The sequence below is a fragment of the Heptranchias perlo genome, chromosome 12 (genome assembly GCF_035084215.1).
Source record: "Heptranchias perlo isolate sHepPer1 chromosome 12, sHepPer1.hap1, whole genome shotgun sequence".
Lineage (NCBI taxonomy): Eukaryota > Metazoa > Chordata > Chondrichthyes > Hexanchiformes > Hexanchidae > Heptranchias > Heptranchias perlo.
The window spans coordinates 73,499,307-73,518,427 of NC_090336.1; the positions used below are offsets into that span (position 1 = coordinate 73,499,307).

Here is a 19,121-nt window from a genome sequence, read left to right on the forward strand (position 1 = left end):
AATCGAGCGACTTGCCAACTAAACTCAACGAGATGACGCTGCTAAGCAAAGGAAGTCTGGGAAAAGTCAGAGAAGAAAATGTAAACATCCCACTCACAATCCAACCAAGGATTTCACACACTGTATTGGATGTGCAGCAAGAATTTCCTGTAGTGTAGTCATTAAAATGTAGCCTCAAACTTTTCAAAGCATCCCTGCCGTCCTGTTTGACCCCGAGCCGGGCGTCCTGCCCCATAACCCCTCTCCATCAGCAAGACCGCCTACTTCCACCTCTGTAACGTCGCCCGTCTCCGCCCCTACCTCAGCTCACCTGCTGCTGAAACCCTCATCCGTGCCTTTGTTACCTCCAGACTCGACTTATTCCAATGCTGTCCTCTCCAGCCTCCCATCTTCCACCCTCCGTAAACTTGAACTCATCCTAAACTCTGCTGCCCCCCCGTATCCGAACTCGCACCGAGTCCCGTTCACCCATCACCCCCCCCTGTGCTCGCTGACCTACATCGGCTCCCGGTCCGGGAACGCCTCGATTTTAAAATTCTCATCCTCGTGTTCAAATCCCTCCATGGCCCCTCGCCCCCCCTCCCTATCTCTGTAACCTCCTCCAGAACTACAACCCTCCGAGATCTCTGCACTCCTCCAATTCCGGCCTCTTGCGCATCCCTGATTTTCATCGCTCCACCATTGGCGGCCGTGCCTTCAGCTGCCCGGGCCCGAAACTCTGGAATTCCCTCCCTAAACCTCTCCACCTCTCTCTCTCCTCCTTTAAGACGCTCCTTAAAACCTACCTCTTTGACCAAGCTTTTGGTCACCTGTCCTAATATCTCCTTATGTGGCTCGGTGTCAAATTTTGTTTGAAAATCGCTCCTGTGAAGCACCTTGGGACGTTTCATTACGTTAAAGGCGCTATATAAATGCAAGTTGTTGTTGTACCTTTACAATTCCCAATTTCCTGATCTGAACTCATGTTCTCTGTATTATTAGCCCAGGCCTCCGGATTATGAGTCCAGTAGTATAACCGAGCATAGGGGGTCATTTCTAGAGGGATAGAATTGAAAAGCAGAGAAGTTATGTTAAACTTGTACAGAACCTTGGTTAGACCACACTTGGAGTACAGTGGACAGTTGTGGTCTCCATATTATCAAAAGGATATAGAGGCACTGGAGAAGGTGCAAAAAAGATTCACAAGGAAAGACTGAACAGGCTGGAGCTTTTTTCTCGAGAAAAGGGGTGACCTGATCGAGGTCTTTAAGATTATGAAAGGGTTTGATAGGGTAGACGTAGACGAGATGTTTCCACTTGTGGGGGAGACCAGAACTAGGGGCCATAAATATAAGACAGTCACTAATAAATCCAATAGGGAATTCAGGAGAAACTTCTTTACCCAGAGAGTGGTGAGAATGTGGAACTCACAAGGTGGAATAGCATCGATGCATTTAAGGGGAAGCTGGATAAACACATGAGGGAGAAAGGAATAGAAGGATATGCTGATAGGGTGAGATGAAGTGGGGAGGGAGGAGGCTCGAGTGGAGCATAAACACCAGCATAGACCAGTTGGGCCGAATGGCCTGTTTCTGTGCTGTACATTCTATGTAACCATTACACCACCACACCCTGTATAATTGATGCTTGGTTTTGTGCGTGTGGTTTTATATAGTTTAAAAAACATTCATCTTTTCCATTATGCAGTGCCAATAATTAATGGAGAGGGTTCGGATGACAGGAATCTTTTAAAAAATCAAAAAAATATAAATAAACGGAGGGGTGAAGCATATTTGAACAATAATCGGCAACTGAACATGACGGAGGAGAAAGAAATAACAACATAAAAGTCCTCTTTCGCCCAGCAGAAGCAAGTGTTTACAGCTTGGCTCGGTTGGGAGCGCTCTCACCTCTGAGTCAGTAGATTGTTGGGACAAACCCCACTGCACACAATCCAGAACACCGATGGGTTTACTGAGTCACTGGACGATTGCAGTGTTTCTCTGCTGTGAGAACAGGAGCACTGCTCGATGTGCCGTCTTTCCAGCTGAGACGTTAAACCGAGGCCCCCATCTGCCAGCTCTGTTTCTCCATGTGTGGAATTCTCGGTTTTCAATTTCTTGTTTTCCTTCTCTACGAAGATGCCAATTCATGCAGGGGGGTGTGTTTCCACAGGGGTCAACTCCAGTACCTCACCCAGGGGTGGGGGGTTATTACATCCTGTGTGGGCCCAGGCCCAGGCCCAATGTCTTACCAGTCTGTAATACCACGTAGGAAGATACCAAGGTCCCACAGAAAGCTATGAGATTAACGATTGTGGGACCTTACTGTGCGCAAAAATGGTTGCCATGCTTGCCTACGTATATCCATATGATAAAAAGGATATGGAGGCACTGGAGAAGGTGCAACAAAGATTTACTGGGATGATAAGTATAGACTGTCAGTTCTGCTATCAGGAAAGATTGAACAGGCTGGGGCTCTTTTCTGTAGAAAAGAGAAGGCTGAGAGGTGACCTGATAGAGGTCTTTAAGATTATGTGGAGAAGATGTTTTCACTTGTTGGGGGGAGAGCAGGACCAGGGGCCATAAATATAAAATAGCCGCTAATAAATCCAATAGGGAATTCAGGAGAAACTTCTTTACCCAGAGAGTGGTGAGAATGTGGAACTCACTCCCACAAGGAGTAGTTGAGGTGAATAGTGTAGATGCATTTAAGGGGAAGCTCGATAAACACATGAGGGAGAAAGGAATAGGAGGATATGCCGATAGGGTGAGATGAAGTAGGGAGGGAGGAGGCTCGTGTGGAGCATAAACACCGGGATAGACCAGTTGGGCCGAATGGCCTGTTTTTGTGCTGTACATTCTATGTAATTCTATATAAGAACAGCAGTTTAAAAGGAGTTTATGTTCGTGCTTTGGGACATGTATCATAGTATTATCATAGTGGGGACAACACAGATGGAGGCCATTCGGCCCTTCGTGCCTGTGCCGGCTCTTTGAAAGAGCCGTCCAATTAGTCCCATTCCCCCCTGCTCTTTCCCCATAGCCCTGCAAATTTTTTCCCTTCAAGTATTTATCCAACATCTGAGAGATGTGACAAGGCTCGATATAAATTCAAATCTTCCTTCTGAAATAAGAAATGATATAATAGCTGACAATGTGTTGGGATGATTTTTTTAACTGTTCGAACTTTGCAGCCATCATTCGTTGCTCAGGGGGGAGCCCTGGATCCTTGTAACTCACAGCCGTGTATCCGTGATTCAGCAATGGGTCAAGCATACCGTGGAACACTTGGTTTTAATGCGACAGCCCAGGGCAGAGGCAAATGTGAAATAAGAGGCGCAAAGTTAGAGTCACAACAGGAACTGATCTAATTTGGATGTTAGCTTATCTTTCCTTAGAGGAAGGGGCTCCTAATCTTTAGAACGCAGCGAGTCACTTTTGGGCATCTGCTTCGAATTGTCAGTTAGCCTGTCAGCCGCGGTTCAAGCTGACCATAGGAACGATGTCAGGAAGTCCGTGGTCCTTAAGTGGAGAGTGATCATCACAGCAGGTCGGGTATTGGAGGCAAAAGAAAAACGTGGAGTCATCATTTAGGAGAGAGTTTGTAAATTTCAGGCGACAGGTTAGTGACTCTCCGTCCCTTTCTTTGTAATTTATTTACACTAAAATGCAAGTAGTTGTTGTGTAGCACCTGGAGTGTGTTGGCAATGTGTTAGAGACAAGGTTTCAGCAGCAATAGACCGGGATTAGACTGGCTAAAGACTGATGATAGACTGGGATTAACTGGCTGTGGACTATTGGTAGACTGGGAGTAGACGACATCGAGCTACGTCGAAACTACAGCAAAGAAACAGGCCATTCGGCCCAACTGGTCTATGCTGGCGTTTATGCTCCACACGCGCCTCCTCCCTCCCCACTTCATCTCACCCTCTAAGGATGCTCTTCTATTCCTTTCTCCCTCGTGTTTATTTAGTTTCCCCTTAAAAGCATCCACGCTATTCGCCTCAACTGCTCCGTGTGAATCAGAGATATTTACGGCACAGAGGGAGGCCATTCGGCCCATCGTGTCCGTGCGGGCCGAAAAAGAGCCACCCAGCCCAATCCCACTTTCCAGCACTTGGTCTGCAGCCCTGTGGGTTTCGGCTCTTCAGGTGCACATCCAGGTACTTTTTAAATGAGTTGAGGGTTTCTGCCTCTCCCACCCTTTCAGGCAGTGAGTTCCAGACCCCCCACCACCCTCTGGGTGAAAAAAATTTTCCTCAGCTCCCCTCTAATCCTTCTACCAATCATTTTAAATCTATGTCCCCTGGTTATTGACCCCTCTGCTAAGGGAAATAGGTCCTTCCTATCCACTCTATCTCGGCCCCTCATAATTTTGTACACTTCAATTAAATCTCCCCTCAGCCTCCTCTGCTCCAAAGAGAACAACCCCAGCCTATCCAATCTTTCCTCATAGCTAAAATTCTCCAGTCCTGGCAACATCCTCGTAAATCTCCTCTGTACCCTCTCCAGTGCAATCACATATTTCTTGTAATGTGGTGACCAGAACTGAACGCAGTACTCAAGCTGTGGCCTAACTAGTGTTTTATACAGTTCTAGCATAACCTCCCTGCTCTTATATTCTATGCCTCGGCTAATAAAGGAAAGTATCCCATATGCCTTCTTAACCACCTTATCTACCTGTCCTGCTACCTTCAGGGATCTGTGGACATGCACTCCAAGGTCCCTCTGTTCCTCTACACCTCTCAGTATCCTCCCATTTATTGTGTACTCCCTTGCCTTGTTTGCCCTCCCCAAACGCATTACCTCACACTTATAGAATCATAGAATCATAGAAGTTTACAACATGGAAACAGGCCCTTCGGCCCAACATGTCCATGTGGCCCAGTTTATGCCACTAAGCTAGTCCCAATTGCCTGCACTTGGCCCATATCCCTCTATACCCATCTTACCCATGTAACTGTCCAAATGCTTTTTAAAAGACAAAATTGTACCCGCCTCTACTACTGCCTCTGGCAGCTCATTCCAGACACTCACCACCCTTTGAGTGAAAAAATTGCCCCTCTGGACCCTTTTGTATCTCTCCCCTCTCACCTTAAATCTATGCCCCCTCGTTATAGACTCCCCTACCTTTGGGAAAAGATTTTGACTATCTACCTTATCTATGCCCCTCATTATTTTATAGACTTCTATAAGATCACCCCTTAACCTCCTACTCTCCAGGGAAAAAAGTCCCAGTCTATCTAACCTCTCCCTATAAGTCAAACCATCAAGTCCCGGTAGCATCCTAGTAAATCTTTTCTGCACTCTTTCTAGTTTAATAATATCCTTTCTATAATAGGGTGACCAGAACTGTACACAGTACTCCAAGTGTGGCCTCACCAATGTCTTGTACAACTTCAACAAGACATCCCAACTCCTGCATTCAATGTTCTGACCAATGAAACCAAGCATGCCAAATGCCTTCTTCACCACCCTATCCACCTGTGACTCCACTTTCAAGGAGCTGTGAACCTGTACTCCTAGATCTCTTTGTTCTATAACTCTCCCCAACGCCCTACCATTAACGGAGTAGGTCCTGGCCCGATTCGATCTACCAAAATGCATCACCTCACATTTATCTAAATTAAACTCCATCTGCCATTCATCGGCCCACTGGCCCAATTTATCAAGATCCCGTTGCAATCCTAGATAACCTTCTTCACTGTCCACAATGCCACCAATCTTGGTGTCATCTGCAAACTTACTAACCATGCCTCCTAAATTCTCATCCAAATCATTAATATAAATAACAAATAACAGCAGACCCAGCACCGATCCCTGAGGCACACCGCTGGACACAGGCCTCCAGTTTGAAAAACAACCCTCTACAGCCACCCTCTGTCTTCTGTCGTCAAGCCAATTTTGTATCCAATTGGCTACCTCACCTTGGATCCCATGAGATTTAACCTTATGTAACAACCTACCATGCGGTACCTTGTCAAAGGCTTTGCTGAAGTCCATGTAGACCACGTCTACTGCACAGCCCTCATCTATCTTCTTGGTTACCCCTTCAAAAAACTCAATCAAATTCGTGAGACATGATTTTCCTCTCACAAAACCATGCTGACTGTTCCTAATTAGTCCCTGCCTCTCCAAATGCCTGTCGATCCTGTCCCTCAGAATACCCTCTAACAACTTACCCACTACAGATGTCAGGCTCACCGGTCTGTAGTTCCCAGGCTTTTCCCTCCGGATCGAATTCCATTTGCCACTTTTCTGCCCACCTGACCAGTCCATTGATATCTTCCTGCAGTCGACAGCTTTCCTCCTCACTATCAACCACTCCTTGTGGGAGCGAGTTCCACATTCTCACCACTCTCTGGGTAAAGAAGTTTCTCCTGAATTCCCGATTGGATTTATTAGTGACTATCTTATATTTATGACCTCTAGTTCTGGTCTCCCCCACAAGTGGAAACATTTTCTCTACGTCTACCCTATCAAAACCTATTGTTATCGTAAAGACCTCCATCAAGTCACTCCTCAGCAAAAGAAAGAAAGATTTGCATTTATATAGCGCCTTTCACGATCTCAGGACGTCCCAAAGCATTTTACAGCCAATGAAGTACTTTTATTTTGAAGTGTAGTCGCTGGCGTAATCCAGCAGCCAATTTGCACACAGCAAGATCCCACAAACAGCAATGAGATAAATGACCAGATAATTTGTTTCGGTGATGCTGGTTGAGGGATAAATATTGGCCCAGGACACCGGGGAGAATTCCCCCCTGCTCTTCTTCAAAATAGTGGCCGTGGGATCTTTTACGTCCACCTGAGAGGGCAGACGGGGCCTCGGTTTAACGTCTCACCTGATAGACGGCACGTCCGACAGTGCGGCACTCCCTCAGTACTGGCACTGGAGTGTGAGCCTGGATTATGGGGCTCTGGAGTGGGACAGTAAAATCCAACTCACGGCATTCACTGCGGGATACCCTGCAGTAGCAAATTCTGGGCCAATATTTCAGGGAGCAAGTTGTCAGTCCATGGAACAGGCTCCCTGGGGAGACGGTGGGAGCAGAGAGTGTTGATTCATTCAAATACAAATTAGATAGATTTCTTTCAGAAAATAATATTTCGGGATCTAGTATCTGAGTAATTTGAGGCATGACGTGCGGTGAGTGTAACAGGCTCGGGAGGAACAGGTGACTTTGGACCTCTGGTTCCCAAAGCTCTCCCCCACTGGGGGATTTCGTCACCTCATGTCTGGGTCTGTTGTAGACTCATTGATAGAGATTGATTTTTAAAAAAATTCCTTCATGGGATGTGGGCGTCGCTGGCGAGGCCGGCATTTATTGCCCATCACTAATTGCCCCTTGAGAAGGTGGTGGTGAGCCGCCTTCTTGAACCGCTGCAGTCCGTGTGGTGACGGTTCTCCCACAGTGCTGTTGGGAAGGGAGTTCCAGGATTTTGACCCAGCGACGATGAAGGAACGGCCGATATATTTCCAAGTCGGGCTGGTGTGTGACTTGGAGGGGAACGTGCAGGTGGTGTTGTTCCCATCTGCCTGCTGCCCTTGTCCTTCTAGGTGGTAGAGGTCGCAGGTTTGGGAGGTGCTGTCGAAGAAGCCTTGGCGAGTTGCTGCAGTGCATCCTGTGGATGGTACACACTGCAGCCACTGTGCACTGGTGGTGAAGGGAGTGAATGTTTAGGGTGGTGGATGGGGTGCCAATCAAGCGGGCTGCTTTGTCCTGGATGGTGTCAAGCTTCTTGAGTGTTGTTGGAGCTGCACTCATCCAGGCAAGTGGAGAGTATTCCATCACACTCCTGACTTGTGCCTTGTGGATGGTGGAAAGGCTTTGGGGAGTCAGGAGGTGAGTCACTCGCTGCAGAATACCCAGCCTCTGACCTGCTCTTGTAGCCATAGTATTTATATGGCTGGTCCAGTTAAGTTTCTGGTCAATGGTGACCCCCAGGATGTTGATGGTGGGGGATTCGGCGATGGTAATGCCGTTGAATGTCAAGAGGAGGTGGTTAGACTCTCTCTTGCCACGATCAGTCAATAACTCCATTATCTGGAGAGACTGGAGAAGCTGGGATTGTTCTCCTTAGGACAGAGAAGGTTAAGGGGAGATTTAATAGAGGTCTTCAAAATCAAGAGCGGTTTTGATAGAGTAAATAAGGAGAAACTGTTTTCAGTGGCAGAAGGGTCGGTAACCAAAGGTTTTAAGGTGATCAGCAAAAGAACCAGAGGTGACATGAAACATTTATTTACGCAGCGAGTTGTGATGATCTGGAATGCGCTGCCTGAAAGGGCGGTGGAAGCAGATTCAATAATAACTTTCAAAAGGGAATTGGATAAATACTTGAAGAGAAAAAATATATAGGGCTATGGGGAAAGAGCAGGGGAGTGGGACTAGGTTGGATAGCTCTTTCAAGGAGCCGGCAAAGGCATGATGGGCCGAATGGCCTCCTCCTGTGTCATACCTACTATGATTATCATTGTATCATGAGACTACCAGGATTGTAGAAGGTGAACTGGATGGACCTTGGTCTTTTTGCGTCTAGAAATTCCTATGTTCCCAAAGTCCTAGAATTCTTTACCGAACCACTGTGGGAGAACCTTCATCACACGGACAGCAGGGGTTGAAGAAGGAGGCCCATCACCACCTCCTCAAGCAATTAAGGATGGGCAATAAATATTGCCCGCGCCCTGAGAACAAATTTTAAAATAAACCTCTTCAGCCGGGGCTCACTGGGGCAGCAACCGCGGTCTTGAGTTGGAACCCTGGCCGATTACTCCCCTCCCAAACCTGGGATCTCTGAGGCAGCAGAGCACAACTATCCCCTGCCTTCAATTGGATCAGCCAGCTGAGCACAATCTGGGCACCTCCCCAATGTGTATGGCCCCATCCTCTCGCCAGGTTTCGGGAGCCGAGTGGTTATGGACTGGGAAGCCAGGGAGGTCAAACTCCACCATGGCGAGTTCATAGAATCTTCCAGCACAGAAGGAGGCCATTCGGCCCAGCGTGCCTGTGCTGGCCCTTTGGGTAGAGCGATCCAATTAGTCCCGCTCCCCCCTGCCCTTTCCCCGTAGCCCTGCACATTTTCTCCCCTTCAAGTATTGATCCAATCCCCCCTTGGGAAGTTGTTACTGAATCTGCTTCAGGCAGTGAATTCCAGATCGCTGCGTAAAAAATACGTTCCCCTCATCTCCCTTCTGGTTCTTCAGCCAGTTGTGAAAATGAATTCTGGTAATCTGTGGGCTGGCACCAATAAATAGTGACCACGAAAGCTCCTGGATTGTTGCAAAAACCCAACGGGTTCACTGATGTCCTGCTGTTCCAACCCAGGTCTCACCTACATGTGACTCCAGTCCGACACTGCAAGATTGCAAAACAGTGGATCTCCAAAGGGACTTAGGGGTTCAGGTACATCGATCATTGAAGTGTCATGAACAGGTGCAGAAAATAATCAGTAAGGCTAATGGAATGCTGGCCTTTATATCTAGAGGACTGGAGTACAAGGGGGCAGAAGTTATGCTGCAGCTATACAAAACCCTGGTTAGACCGCACCTGGAGTACTGTGAGCAGTTCTGGGCACCGCACCTTTGGAAGGACATATTGGCCTTGGAGGGAGTGCAGCGTAGGTTTACTAGAATGATACCCGGACTTCAAGGGTTAAGTTACGAGGAGAGATTACACAAATTGAGGTTGTATTCTCTGGAGTTTCAAAGGTTAAGGGGTGATCTGATCGAAGTTTATAAGATATTAAGGGGAACGGATAGGGTGGATAGAGAGAAACTATTTCCGCTGGTTGGGGATTCTAGGAGTAGGGGGCACAGTCTAAAAATTAGAGCCAGACCTTTCAGGAGTGAGATTAGAAAACATTTCTACACACAAAGGGTGGTAGAAGTTTGGAACTCTCTTCCGCAAATGGCAATTGATACTAGCTCAATTGCTAAATTTAAATCTGAGATAGATAGCTTTTTGTCAACCAAAGGTATTAAGGGATATGGGCCAAAGGCAGGTATATGGAGTTAGATCACAGATCAGCCATGATCTTATCAAATGGCGGAGCAGGCACGAGGGGCTGAATGGCCTACTCCTGTTCCTACGTTCCTATGTTCCTATTGACTCAATGCCAGTGGAGCAGGGGAGTTACACTCATTTTACAAGGTGGGCCTGAAACAACATCCTGGCCCTTGGCATGGGCCACATTCAGCCAAAGTTAATTGCACACTTTGGGGTAGAAATTGGTTTTTCGATTCACCCGTATTTTTGGGCGTAAAAGGGGCCCAATTTCTGGCCGCAAGGCCCTGCACTGGTGGCATGGCCACCGCCATTTGGTCCTCACTGTTTTTAGGTGTCTTGAAATCAGTTCAAACATCCAAAGAATGAGCCTGCGTCCGTTCCAGGACCCAGATCAAAAGGTGAACTTCTTTTCTGAGCAGGTGATGCAGGACTAAGGGACTAAACGAGAGATTAAAAACCAAATCCATTAGCCAATTTATGTTTTTTGAAAAAGCTGCTGCTACCCCCGGGCTCTGTAGGAAATTCTGCTCCCCACATCTGCCCCTCTCCACCCCGCCCATCGTACAATCCCCCAACCCCGAGTTTCCCACTCCCCCTCTACCCGAGCCCCAATCTCCCGACCCCCATTCACTCGTCCCCCTCACTCCACCATCCCTGACCCCCATATCTCAGTCTCTTTCTCCTGAGCCTCACCCAGATGCAATACAATATTGGAAAATGTGAGGTTATGCACTTTGGCAGGAAAAATCGGAGAGCAAGTTATTATCTTAATGGCGTGAAACTGGAAAGTACTGCAGTACAAAGGGATCTGGGGGTCTGAGTGCAAGAAAATCAAAAAGTTAGTATGCAGGTGCAGCAGGTGATCAAGAAGGCCAATGCAATGTTGGCTTTTATTGCTAGGGGGATAGAATATAAAAACAGGGAGGTATTGCTGCAGTTATATAAGGTATTGGTGAGACAGCACCTGGAATACTGCATACAGTTTTGGTCTCCATACTTAAGAAAAGACATACTTGCTCTCGAGGCAGTACAAAGAAGGTTCACTCGGTTAATCCCGGGGATGAGGGGGCGGACATATGAGGAGAGGTTGAGTAGATTGGGACTCTACTCATTGGAGTTCAGAAGAATGAGAGGCGATCTTATTGAAACATATAAGATTGTGAAGGGGCTTGATCGGGTGGATGCGGTAAGGATGTTCCCAAGGATGGGTGAAACTAGAACTAGGGGGCATAATCTTAGAATAAGGGGCTGCTCTTTCAAAACTGAGATGAAGAGAAACTTCTTCACTCAGAGGGTAGTAGGTCTGTGGAATTTGCTGCCCCAGGAAGCTGTGGAAGCTACATCATTAAATAAATTTAAAACAGAAATAGACAGTTTCCTAGAAGTAAAGGGAATTAGGGGTTACGGGGAGCGGGCAGGAAATTGGACATGAATTTAGATTTGAGGTTAGGATCAGATCAGCCATGATCTTATTGAATGGCGGAGCAGGCTCGAGGGGCCGATTGGCCTATTCCTGCTCCTGTTTCTTATGTTCTTATGATGCACCACCTTTTCCACGTGGTGCGATCCTGGCTCTGCCCCTCACTCACTGAGGAGGACTGGCTGCTGCGAATAAGGACAATGGAGCAACCGATGAGTTATACAGGAACAGGAGGAGGCCATTCAGCCCCTCGAGCCTATTCCGCCACTGAATCAGATCATGGCATCTTAACTCCATTTACCCGCCTTGGTTCCGTGACCCTTAATCCCCTCACCCAACAAAAATCTATCGAGCTCGGTTTTGAAATTTCCAATTGACCCCCAGCCCCAACAGTTTTTTTGGGGGGGGAGAGAGTTCCAGATTTCCACTCCCCTTTGTGTGAAGAAGTGCTTCCTGACATCACCCCTGAACGGCCTGGCTCTAATTTTAAGGTTATGCCCCCCGTAATGTCGAAGAAATAAATAATGCAGTGTTCTGACCCCGGGGTGTGACAACGTTATTTAAAATGTGGTTACAATATTTATTCTTGCACTGCAAATCGAGCTTTGGCTTACTTTGTAAAACTGAATGTCGAAATGACATTTGTTTTGCTTATAAGGACTTTGCTGCAAATTGTTTCTATCATCAGTAAACCAATCATTTTGATGGAATGTTTTACCCAGAATTAGCTAAAAGCACCTGGAAGTGAAAGACCAACTTTCCTCATGGTCTATTCCTCCAAACTTAGCCTGCAGGCTGTGATCGTAAGTCGAAGACAGAAAGACTCCCATTTACCCAGCGCTTTTCATGACCTCAGGACGTCCCAAAGTGTTTCACAGCCAATGAAGTACATTTGAGGTGCAGTCACTGTTGTAACATAGGAAACGCAGCAGCCAATTTGCGCACAGCAAGATCCCACCAACAGCAACGAGATGAATGACCGAGTGATCTGTTCTGGAGATGTTGGTCGAGGGATAAGTATTGGCCAGGGTACAGGGAGAACTCCCTTGCTCTTCTATTGAAATTAATAGCCTTGGGATCTTTTACATCTGTCTGAGAGGGGCAGATGGGGACCGCGGTTTAACGTCTCAGAGAGCAAGTTATTATCTTAATGGCGAGAAACTGGAAAGTACTGCAGTACAAAGGGATCTGGGGGTCCTAGTGCAAGAAAATCAAAAAGTTAGTATGCAGGTGCAGCAGGTGATCAAGAAGGCCAACGGAATGTTGGCTTTTATTGCTCGGGGGATAGAATATAAAAACAGGGAGGTATTGCTGCTGTTATATAAGGTATTGGTGAGACCGCACCTGGAATACTGCATACAGTTTTGGTCTCCATACTTAAGAAAAGACATACTTGCTCTCGAGGCAGTACAAAGAAGGTTCACTCGGTTAATCCCGGGGATGAGGGGGCGGACATATGAGGAGAGGTTGAGTAGATTGGGACTCTACTCGTTGGAGTTCAGAAGAATGAGAGGCGATCTTATTGAAACATATAAGATTGTGAAGGGGCTTGATCGGGTGGATGCGGTAAGGATGTTCCCAAGGATGGGTGAAACTAGAACTAGGGGGCATAATCTTAGAATAAGGGGCTGCTCTTTCAAAACTGAGATGAGGAGAAACTTCTTCACTCAGAGGGTAGTAGGTCTGTGGAATTTGCTGCCCCAGGAAGCTACATCATTAAATAAATTTAAAACAGAAATAGACAGTTTCCTGGAAGTAAAGGGAATTAGGGGTTACGGGGAGCGGGCAGGAAATTGGAGATGAATTTAGATTTGAGGTTAGGATCAGATCAGCCATGATCTTATTGAATGGCGGAGCAGGCTCGAGGGGCCGATTGGCCTACTCCTGCTCCTATTTCTTATGTCTCATCCGAAAGATGGCACCTCCGACAGTGCAGCCCTCCCTCAGCCCTGGGAGTGTCAGCCTGGGCTTTGTGCTTCATGACCTTTTGACTCAGAGGCGCGAGTGCTGCCCGCTGAGCGAAGGCCGACACCTAATAAAGCTGTAGAACAGCATGAACAAATATTTATTGTAGAGTCAAGACATCACGTTATTGCACAAAATATAAGCCATGAAAAGAAGGCGGTTAACAGGACACTAGGTTCTTGACTCCTTGCCCATCTCCATGAATCCTAATCTAGAGTAAGGTCTGCATTAGATCGAGCAGACAAGCTTTGATCTGCTTTGGGACTAAGAGATCTATTAAGGCAGTCACTGCTTTCCGAAGTAAGCCGTTGTATGTGAGGTGCTTTGGGATGTTTCTAAGAGTTGTGATCATCTCTCTTCCTGGGTATCGGGTCAGAAAATAAATTTCCCTTCAGCCAGAGAGTTGGCAAACAGGAAAGATCGAGGAGCATCGCCCTCCCAAAACCCTGCTGCACCAGACAACACTGCACGTCCACTGTGAGGCTGACACTGGAATACAATCTGTTACCACGTGGGTTGCGATATTTCACTCTTGGCTTTCACACAAATGTTGGAGGTGTCAGCCGTAGGTCAGAGAGCAATGCTCTCACATCCCACTCCAGAGATTTGAGCACATAATCCAGGCTCACGCTCCCGGTGCCAGTACTGAGGGAGCACCGCACTGTCGGAGGGTCAGTACTGAGGGAGTGCTGCACTGTCGGAGGGTCAGCACTGAGGGAGTGCTGCACTGTCGGAGGGTCAGTACTGAGGGAGCGCCACACTGTCGGAGGGGCAGCGCTGAGGGAGCGCCGCACTGTCGGAGGGGCAGTGCTGAGAGAGCGCCGCACTGTCGGAGGGTCAGTACTGAGGGAGTGCTGCACTGTCGGAGGGGCAGTGCTGAGAGAGCGCCGCACTGTCGGAGGGTCAGTACTGAGGGAGCGCTGCACTGTCGGAGGGTCAGTACTGAGGGAGTGCTGCACTGTCGGAGGGTCAGTACTGAGGGAGCGCTGCACTGTCGGAGGGTCAGTACTGAGGGAGCGCTGCACTGTCGGAGGGTCAGTACTGAGAGAGCGCCGCACTGTCGGAGGGTCAGTACTGAGGGAGTGATGCACTGTCAGAGGGTCAGTACTGAGGGAGCGCCGCACTGGTTGAGATACTGTCTTTCGAATGAGACATTAAACCGAAGCACTGACTGTCCTCTCAGGTGGATGTAAAAGATCCCACAGAACTATTTCGAAGAAGAGCAGTGTCCTGGACAATATTTATCCCTCAACGAACATCACCGAAAAAAAACAGATTACTTGGTGTTTTATCACATTGATGTTTGTGGGATCTTGCTGTGCGCAAATCGGCTGCCGCATTTCCGACATTACAACAGTGACTACATTTCAAAAAGTACTTCATTGGCTGTAAAGTGCTTTGGGACGTCCTGAGTTCGTGAAAGGCGATATGTAAATGCAAGTTTTTCTTTTTTCTCTCGGGTATGAACGTGGCTCAGTACTCGTAAATCTTTATTGCTTGTTGCCTTAACTCCTTTACGTAACGCAGTGATGGCTGTGCGAGGTCGGGAGTTGTAGCACACAGCCCGCCTGTGGAGCCTCGAGGTTAATTTTGACCAGCCTGAAAACCTCGACTCCCTGAAGGCTCATCAGGATTCTGTGTGAACTGACTCAGGCAGCGTGAGCCCAGTCTCTAACAGGCTCAACTCACAAACTATCTTTAAAAATTCATTTCCGGCTAAAAGGGTTGAATTCTGAGGCCAGGTTGCACAGACTAGGCTTGTATTCCCTCGAGTGTAGAAGATTAAGGGGTGATCTAATTGAGGTGTTTAAGATGATTGAAGGATTTGATAGGGTCGATAGAGAGGAAGTATTTCCTCTGGTGGGGGGAGTTCAGGACAAGGGGGCATAACCTTAAAATTAGAGCCAGGCCGTTCAGGGGTGATGTCAGAAAGTACTTCGCACAAAGGGGAGTGGAAATCTGGAACTCTCTCCCCCAAAAAAGTAGTTGAGGCTGGGGGCCAATTGAAAATTTCAAAACTGAGATTGATAGATTTTTGTTGGGTGAGGGGATTAGGGATTACGGAACCAAGGCGGGCAAATGGAGTTAAGATACAGATCAGCCATGATCTAACTGAATGGCGGAACAGGCTCGAGGGGCTGAATGGCCTCCTGCTGTTCCTGTGAGGGCGAAGCTGACAGGGTCGGCAACGGTTGTCCATCCTTAGCTGCCGTGAGAAGTTGGTGATGGGCCTTCATCAAACGCAAAGTATTCGTTGGAACAGGAGGAGGCCATTCAGCCCCTCGAGCCTGTTCCACCATTCAGTGAGACCATGGACGATCTGTACCTCAACTCAATTTACCCGTCTTTGTTCCATAACTGTTGATTCCCTGACCCAACAAAAACCTATCAATCTCAGTCTTGAAAGCTTCAATTGAGCCCCAGCGTCTGCAGCCGTTTGGGGGAGAGAGTTCCATAACTGTCCATAATTCGGCACGAATTAAGGGACGAGTTATTCTCTTCAAACTGGGCGCTAAGGTACAGCGTTGGGAGCTTCGCTCTGCGTCGAACTCACGGTGCGACAGCGGTGACTCAACTTTGAAATGATGTGGAGATGCCGGTGATGGACTGGGGTGGACAAATGAAAGGAATCTTACAACACCAGGTTATGGTCCAACAGTTTTACTATAGTCCAGCTGTTGGACTATAACCTGGTGTTGTAAGATTCCTTACATTTGTCAACTTTGAAAGTAATTCGTTGGCTGTCACACGGTTTCAGACGTGGCGAGGGGGCGTATAAATGGGATTTCTTATTTTCGCTGCCTCGTTCTGACACGGTGCATTCCCCTCCCTCAAAAATTCACCCCGTGTTCTTTAAAAGGCTGAAGCCAAATTCTGCCATTGCATTGATCATCTTGCAACAAGTAATTTCTCTATTTAATGAGCGGCGGTGGGCTGCAGTTACATAGAATGTACAGCACAGAAACAGGCCATTCGGCCCAACTGGTCTATCCCGGTGTTTATGCTCCACATGAGCCTCCTCCCTCCCTACTTCATCTCACCCTATCCTTCCATTGCTTTCTCCCTCATGTACTGATCAGGTGTCAGCCTGTGTCTCAGTGGGTAACACTCTTACCTGTTTGTCCGAAGGTCTCCAATTCAAATCCCACTCCAAAGAGTTGAGAACACAATCTTGGCTGACACTCCCAGTCCAGTACTGAGGGAGCGCTGCACTGTTTTTCGGATGAGACATTAAACCGAGGCCCCGTCTGCCCTCCCAGGCGGATGTAAAAGATCCCACGGCCACTATTTCGAAGAAGAGCAGAGGGAGTTCTCCCCGGTGTCCTGGGGCCAATATTTATCTCTCAACCATTATCACTTAAAAAACCCACAGATGATCTGGTCATTATCACATTGCTGTTTGTGGGATCTTGCTGTGTGCAAATTGGCTGCCGCGTTTCCTGCATTACAACAGTGACTACACTTCAAAAGTACCTCATTGGCTGTAAAAGTACCTCATTGGCTGTAAAAGTACCTCATTGGCTGTAAAGCGCTTTGGGACATCCTGAGGTCATGAAAATCGCATCTACACTATTCACCTCAACCACTTCATGCGAGTTCCACATTCTCACCACTCTCTGGGTAAAGAAGTTTCTCCTGAATTCCCTATTGGATTTATTAGTGACTATCTTATATTTATAGCCCCTAGTTCTGGTCTCCCCCACAAGTGGAAACATCTTCTCTATGTCTACCCTATCGAACCCCTTCATAATCTTAAAGACCTCTCTCAGGTCACCTCTCAGTCTTCTCTTTTCTAGAGAAAAGAGCCCCAGCCTGTTCAGCCTTTCCTGATAGTTATAAGCTCTCAGTTCTGGTATCATCCTAGTTAACCTATTTTTGCAGCCTCTCCACTGCCTCTATATCCTTTTTGTGATATAGAGACCACAACTGTTCACAGTACTTCAAGTGCGGTCTAACCAAGGTTCAACACAAGTTTAACACAAACGAGACTACGGCCACACTTTGAAAGGGACCCTCACGAGAGGGAGTGCCAGCAGTGGAGAATAGCAGGCTTCACACAGTGGGGAGAGTGAGAGAAACCACAGGGTCCCTCTCGCCACCAGAGGCCACAGGCAGCGAGAGACGAAACAGAGGAGAAAACAGCCAGAGGCACATCAGTAAGTCAAACAGAAAAGAGAAACAAGCAGCAAATGAAAAGAAAATAATGTGCGTGGAAAACGAGAGAGATCTGGGGGTCCTGATTGACATTACTCAGTGACAGTGGGTAGACAAATCGCACGTTGGGGACCTTTTAAATGTCAATTTTGAGCGGAAACAGTGGGGAAATCCTGCCTCCTCATTGGTGCGACTGTGTGCAGTTCTGCTCGCCACAGAGCAAGAACGATACCACAGCTCGAGAAAGGATGCAGAAGAGAGGAAGGGGATGGAGGGATTGGATTATGAGGAGCGATTGTGTAAATTGGGCGCGTTCTCACAGGAGAATAGAAGGTTGAGAGGTGATATGATTGTTGTTTTTAGGATTCTAAAAGGACTGCATAATGTCGACCGTGACAAGCTGGGTTCATCCTGTCCAGAACAGTAGAACCAAAGGACACTGTGCCCAAAGTGGGGGTCAGTTCAAAACTGATCTGCGGAAACAATATCTCAGGGAGCCAGTGGTCGATCTCTGGAACAGGCTCCCTGGGGAGACGGTGGGAGCAGAGAGTGTTGATTCATTCAAAATGCAAATGAGAGAGATTTCTTTCAGAAAATAATATTTCGGGATCCAGTATCTGAGTGATTTGAGGCATGACGTGTGGCGAGTGTAACAGGCTCGGGAGGAACGGGTGACTTTGGACCTATGGATCCCAAAGCTCTCCACCACTGGGGGTTTTCCTCACCTCATGTCTGGGTCTATCGTAGACTCATTGAGAGATGAGTCAATAACTCCTTTATCGTTGTATGGTGGGACTACCAGGATGGTAGAAGGCGAACGAGATGGACCTCAGTCTTTTCTTCATCTACCAATTCCTATGTTCCGATGTTTAATAATCTAGGAGGGACAGTATATAATGTACATTTATGAGAGCTGTTTCACACACAAAACAATCCCCTCACCAAGAACAAAATGAAGTCATTCCCCAATACAAACCCGATGTGTTGTTTCAAGTTACCGTTTGAAAATAAAAGTATTAACTTTTGTTTGAAATCAAACTTGTGATCAGTTTTCTTCTTGCGATACAGAAACAGGAAACAGATGCGTGGTCTTTATCTCGAGACGTCCCTGTCCAATTACATCAGCAGTCCCTCGGAATCCACACCGCACTGTGCATAGCCCGTGGTAGCTCGGGATCGCACACGCCTCTCCTGGGTAAGACAGAAAGAAATTGCATTTATATAGCGCCTTTCACGGCCTCAGGACGTCCCAAAGCGTTTTACAACCAATGAAGTACTTTTGAAGTGTAGTCACTATTCCAATGTAGGAAACACAACAGCCAATTTGTGTACAGCAAGATCCCACAAACAGCAATGTGATAATGAACAGATCATCCGTCTTTTAGTGATGTTGGTTGAGGGGTAAATATTGGCCCAGGACACCCCTGCTCTTCAAATAGTGGCCGAGGGATCTTTTATGTCCACCTGAGAGCACAGACAGGGCCACGGTTTAACGTCTCATCCAAAAGACGGCACCTCCGACAGTGCAGCGCAGTACTGCCCTGGGAGTGTCGGCCTAGATTATGTGCTCAAGTCACTGGAGTGGGGCTCAAA

General features: G+C 47.4%; 1 protein-coding gene across 1 annotated transcript in view; it reads left to right on the plus strand.

The window, feature by feature from the left end:
* Window positions 1-2,318: 2,318 nt before the first annotated feature.
* Window positions 2,319-19,121, plus strand: part of mrvi1 (murine retrovirus integration site 1 homolog) — a 191,478-nt gene continuing 174,675 nt past the window's right edge. The window contains exons 1-3 of the mRNA XM_067993604.1: window positions 2,319-2,381; window positions 3,532-3,603; window positions 18,597-18,723. Of these exons, the coding sequence (XP_067849705.1) occupies window positions 2,319-2,381; window positions 3,532-3,603; window positions 18,597-18,723 (262 nt within the window). The remainder of the gene's footprint in view (window positions 2,382-3,531; window positions 3,604-18,596; window positions 18,724-19,121) is intronic.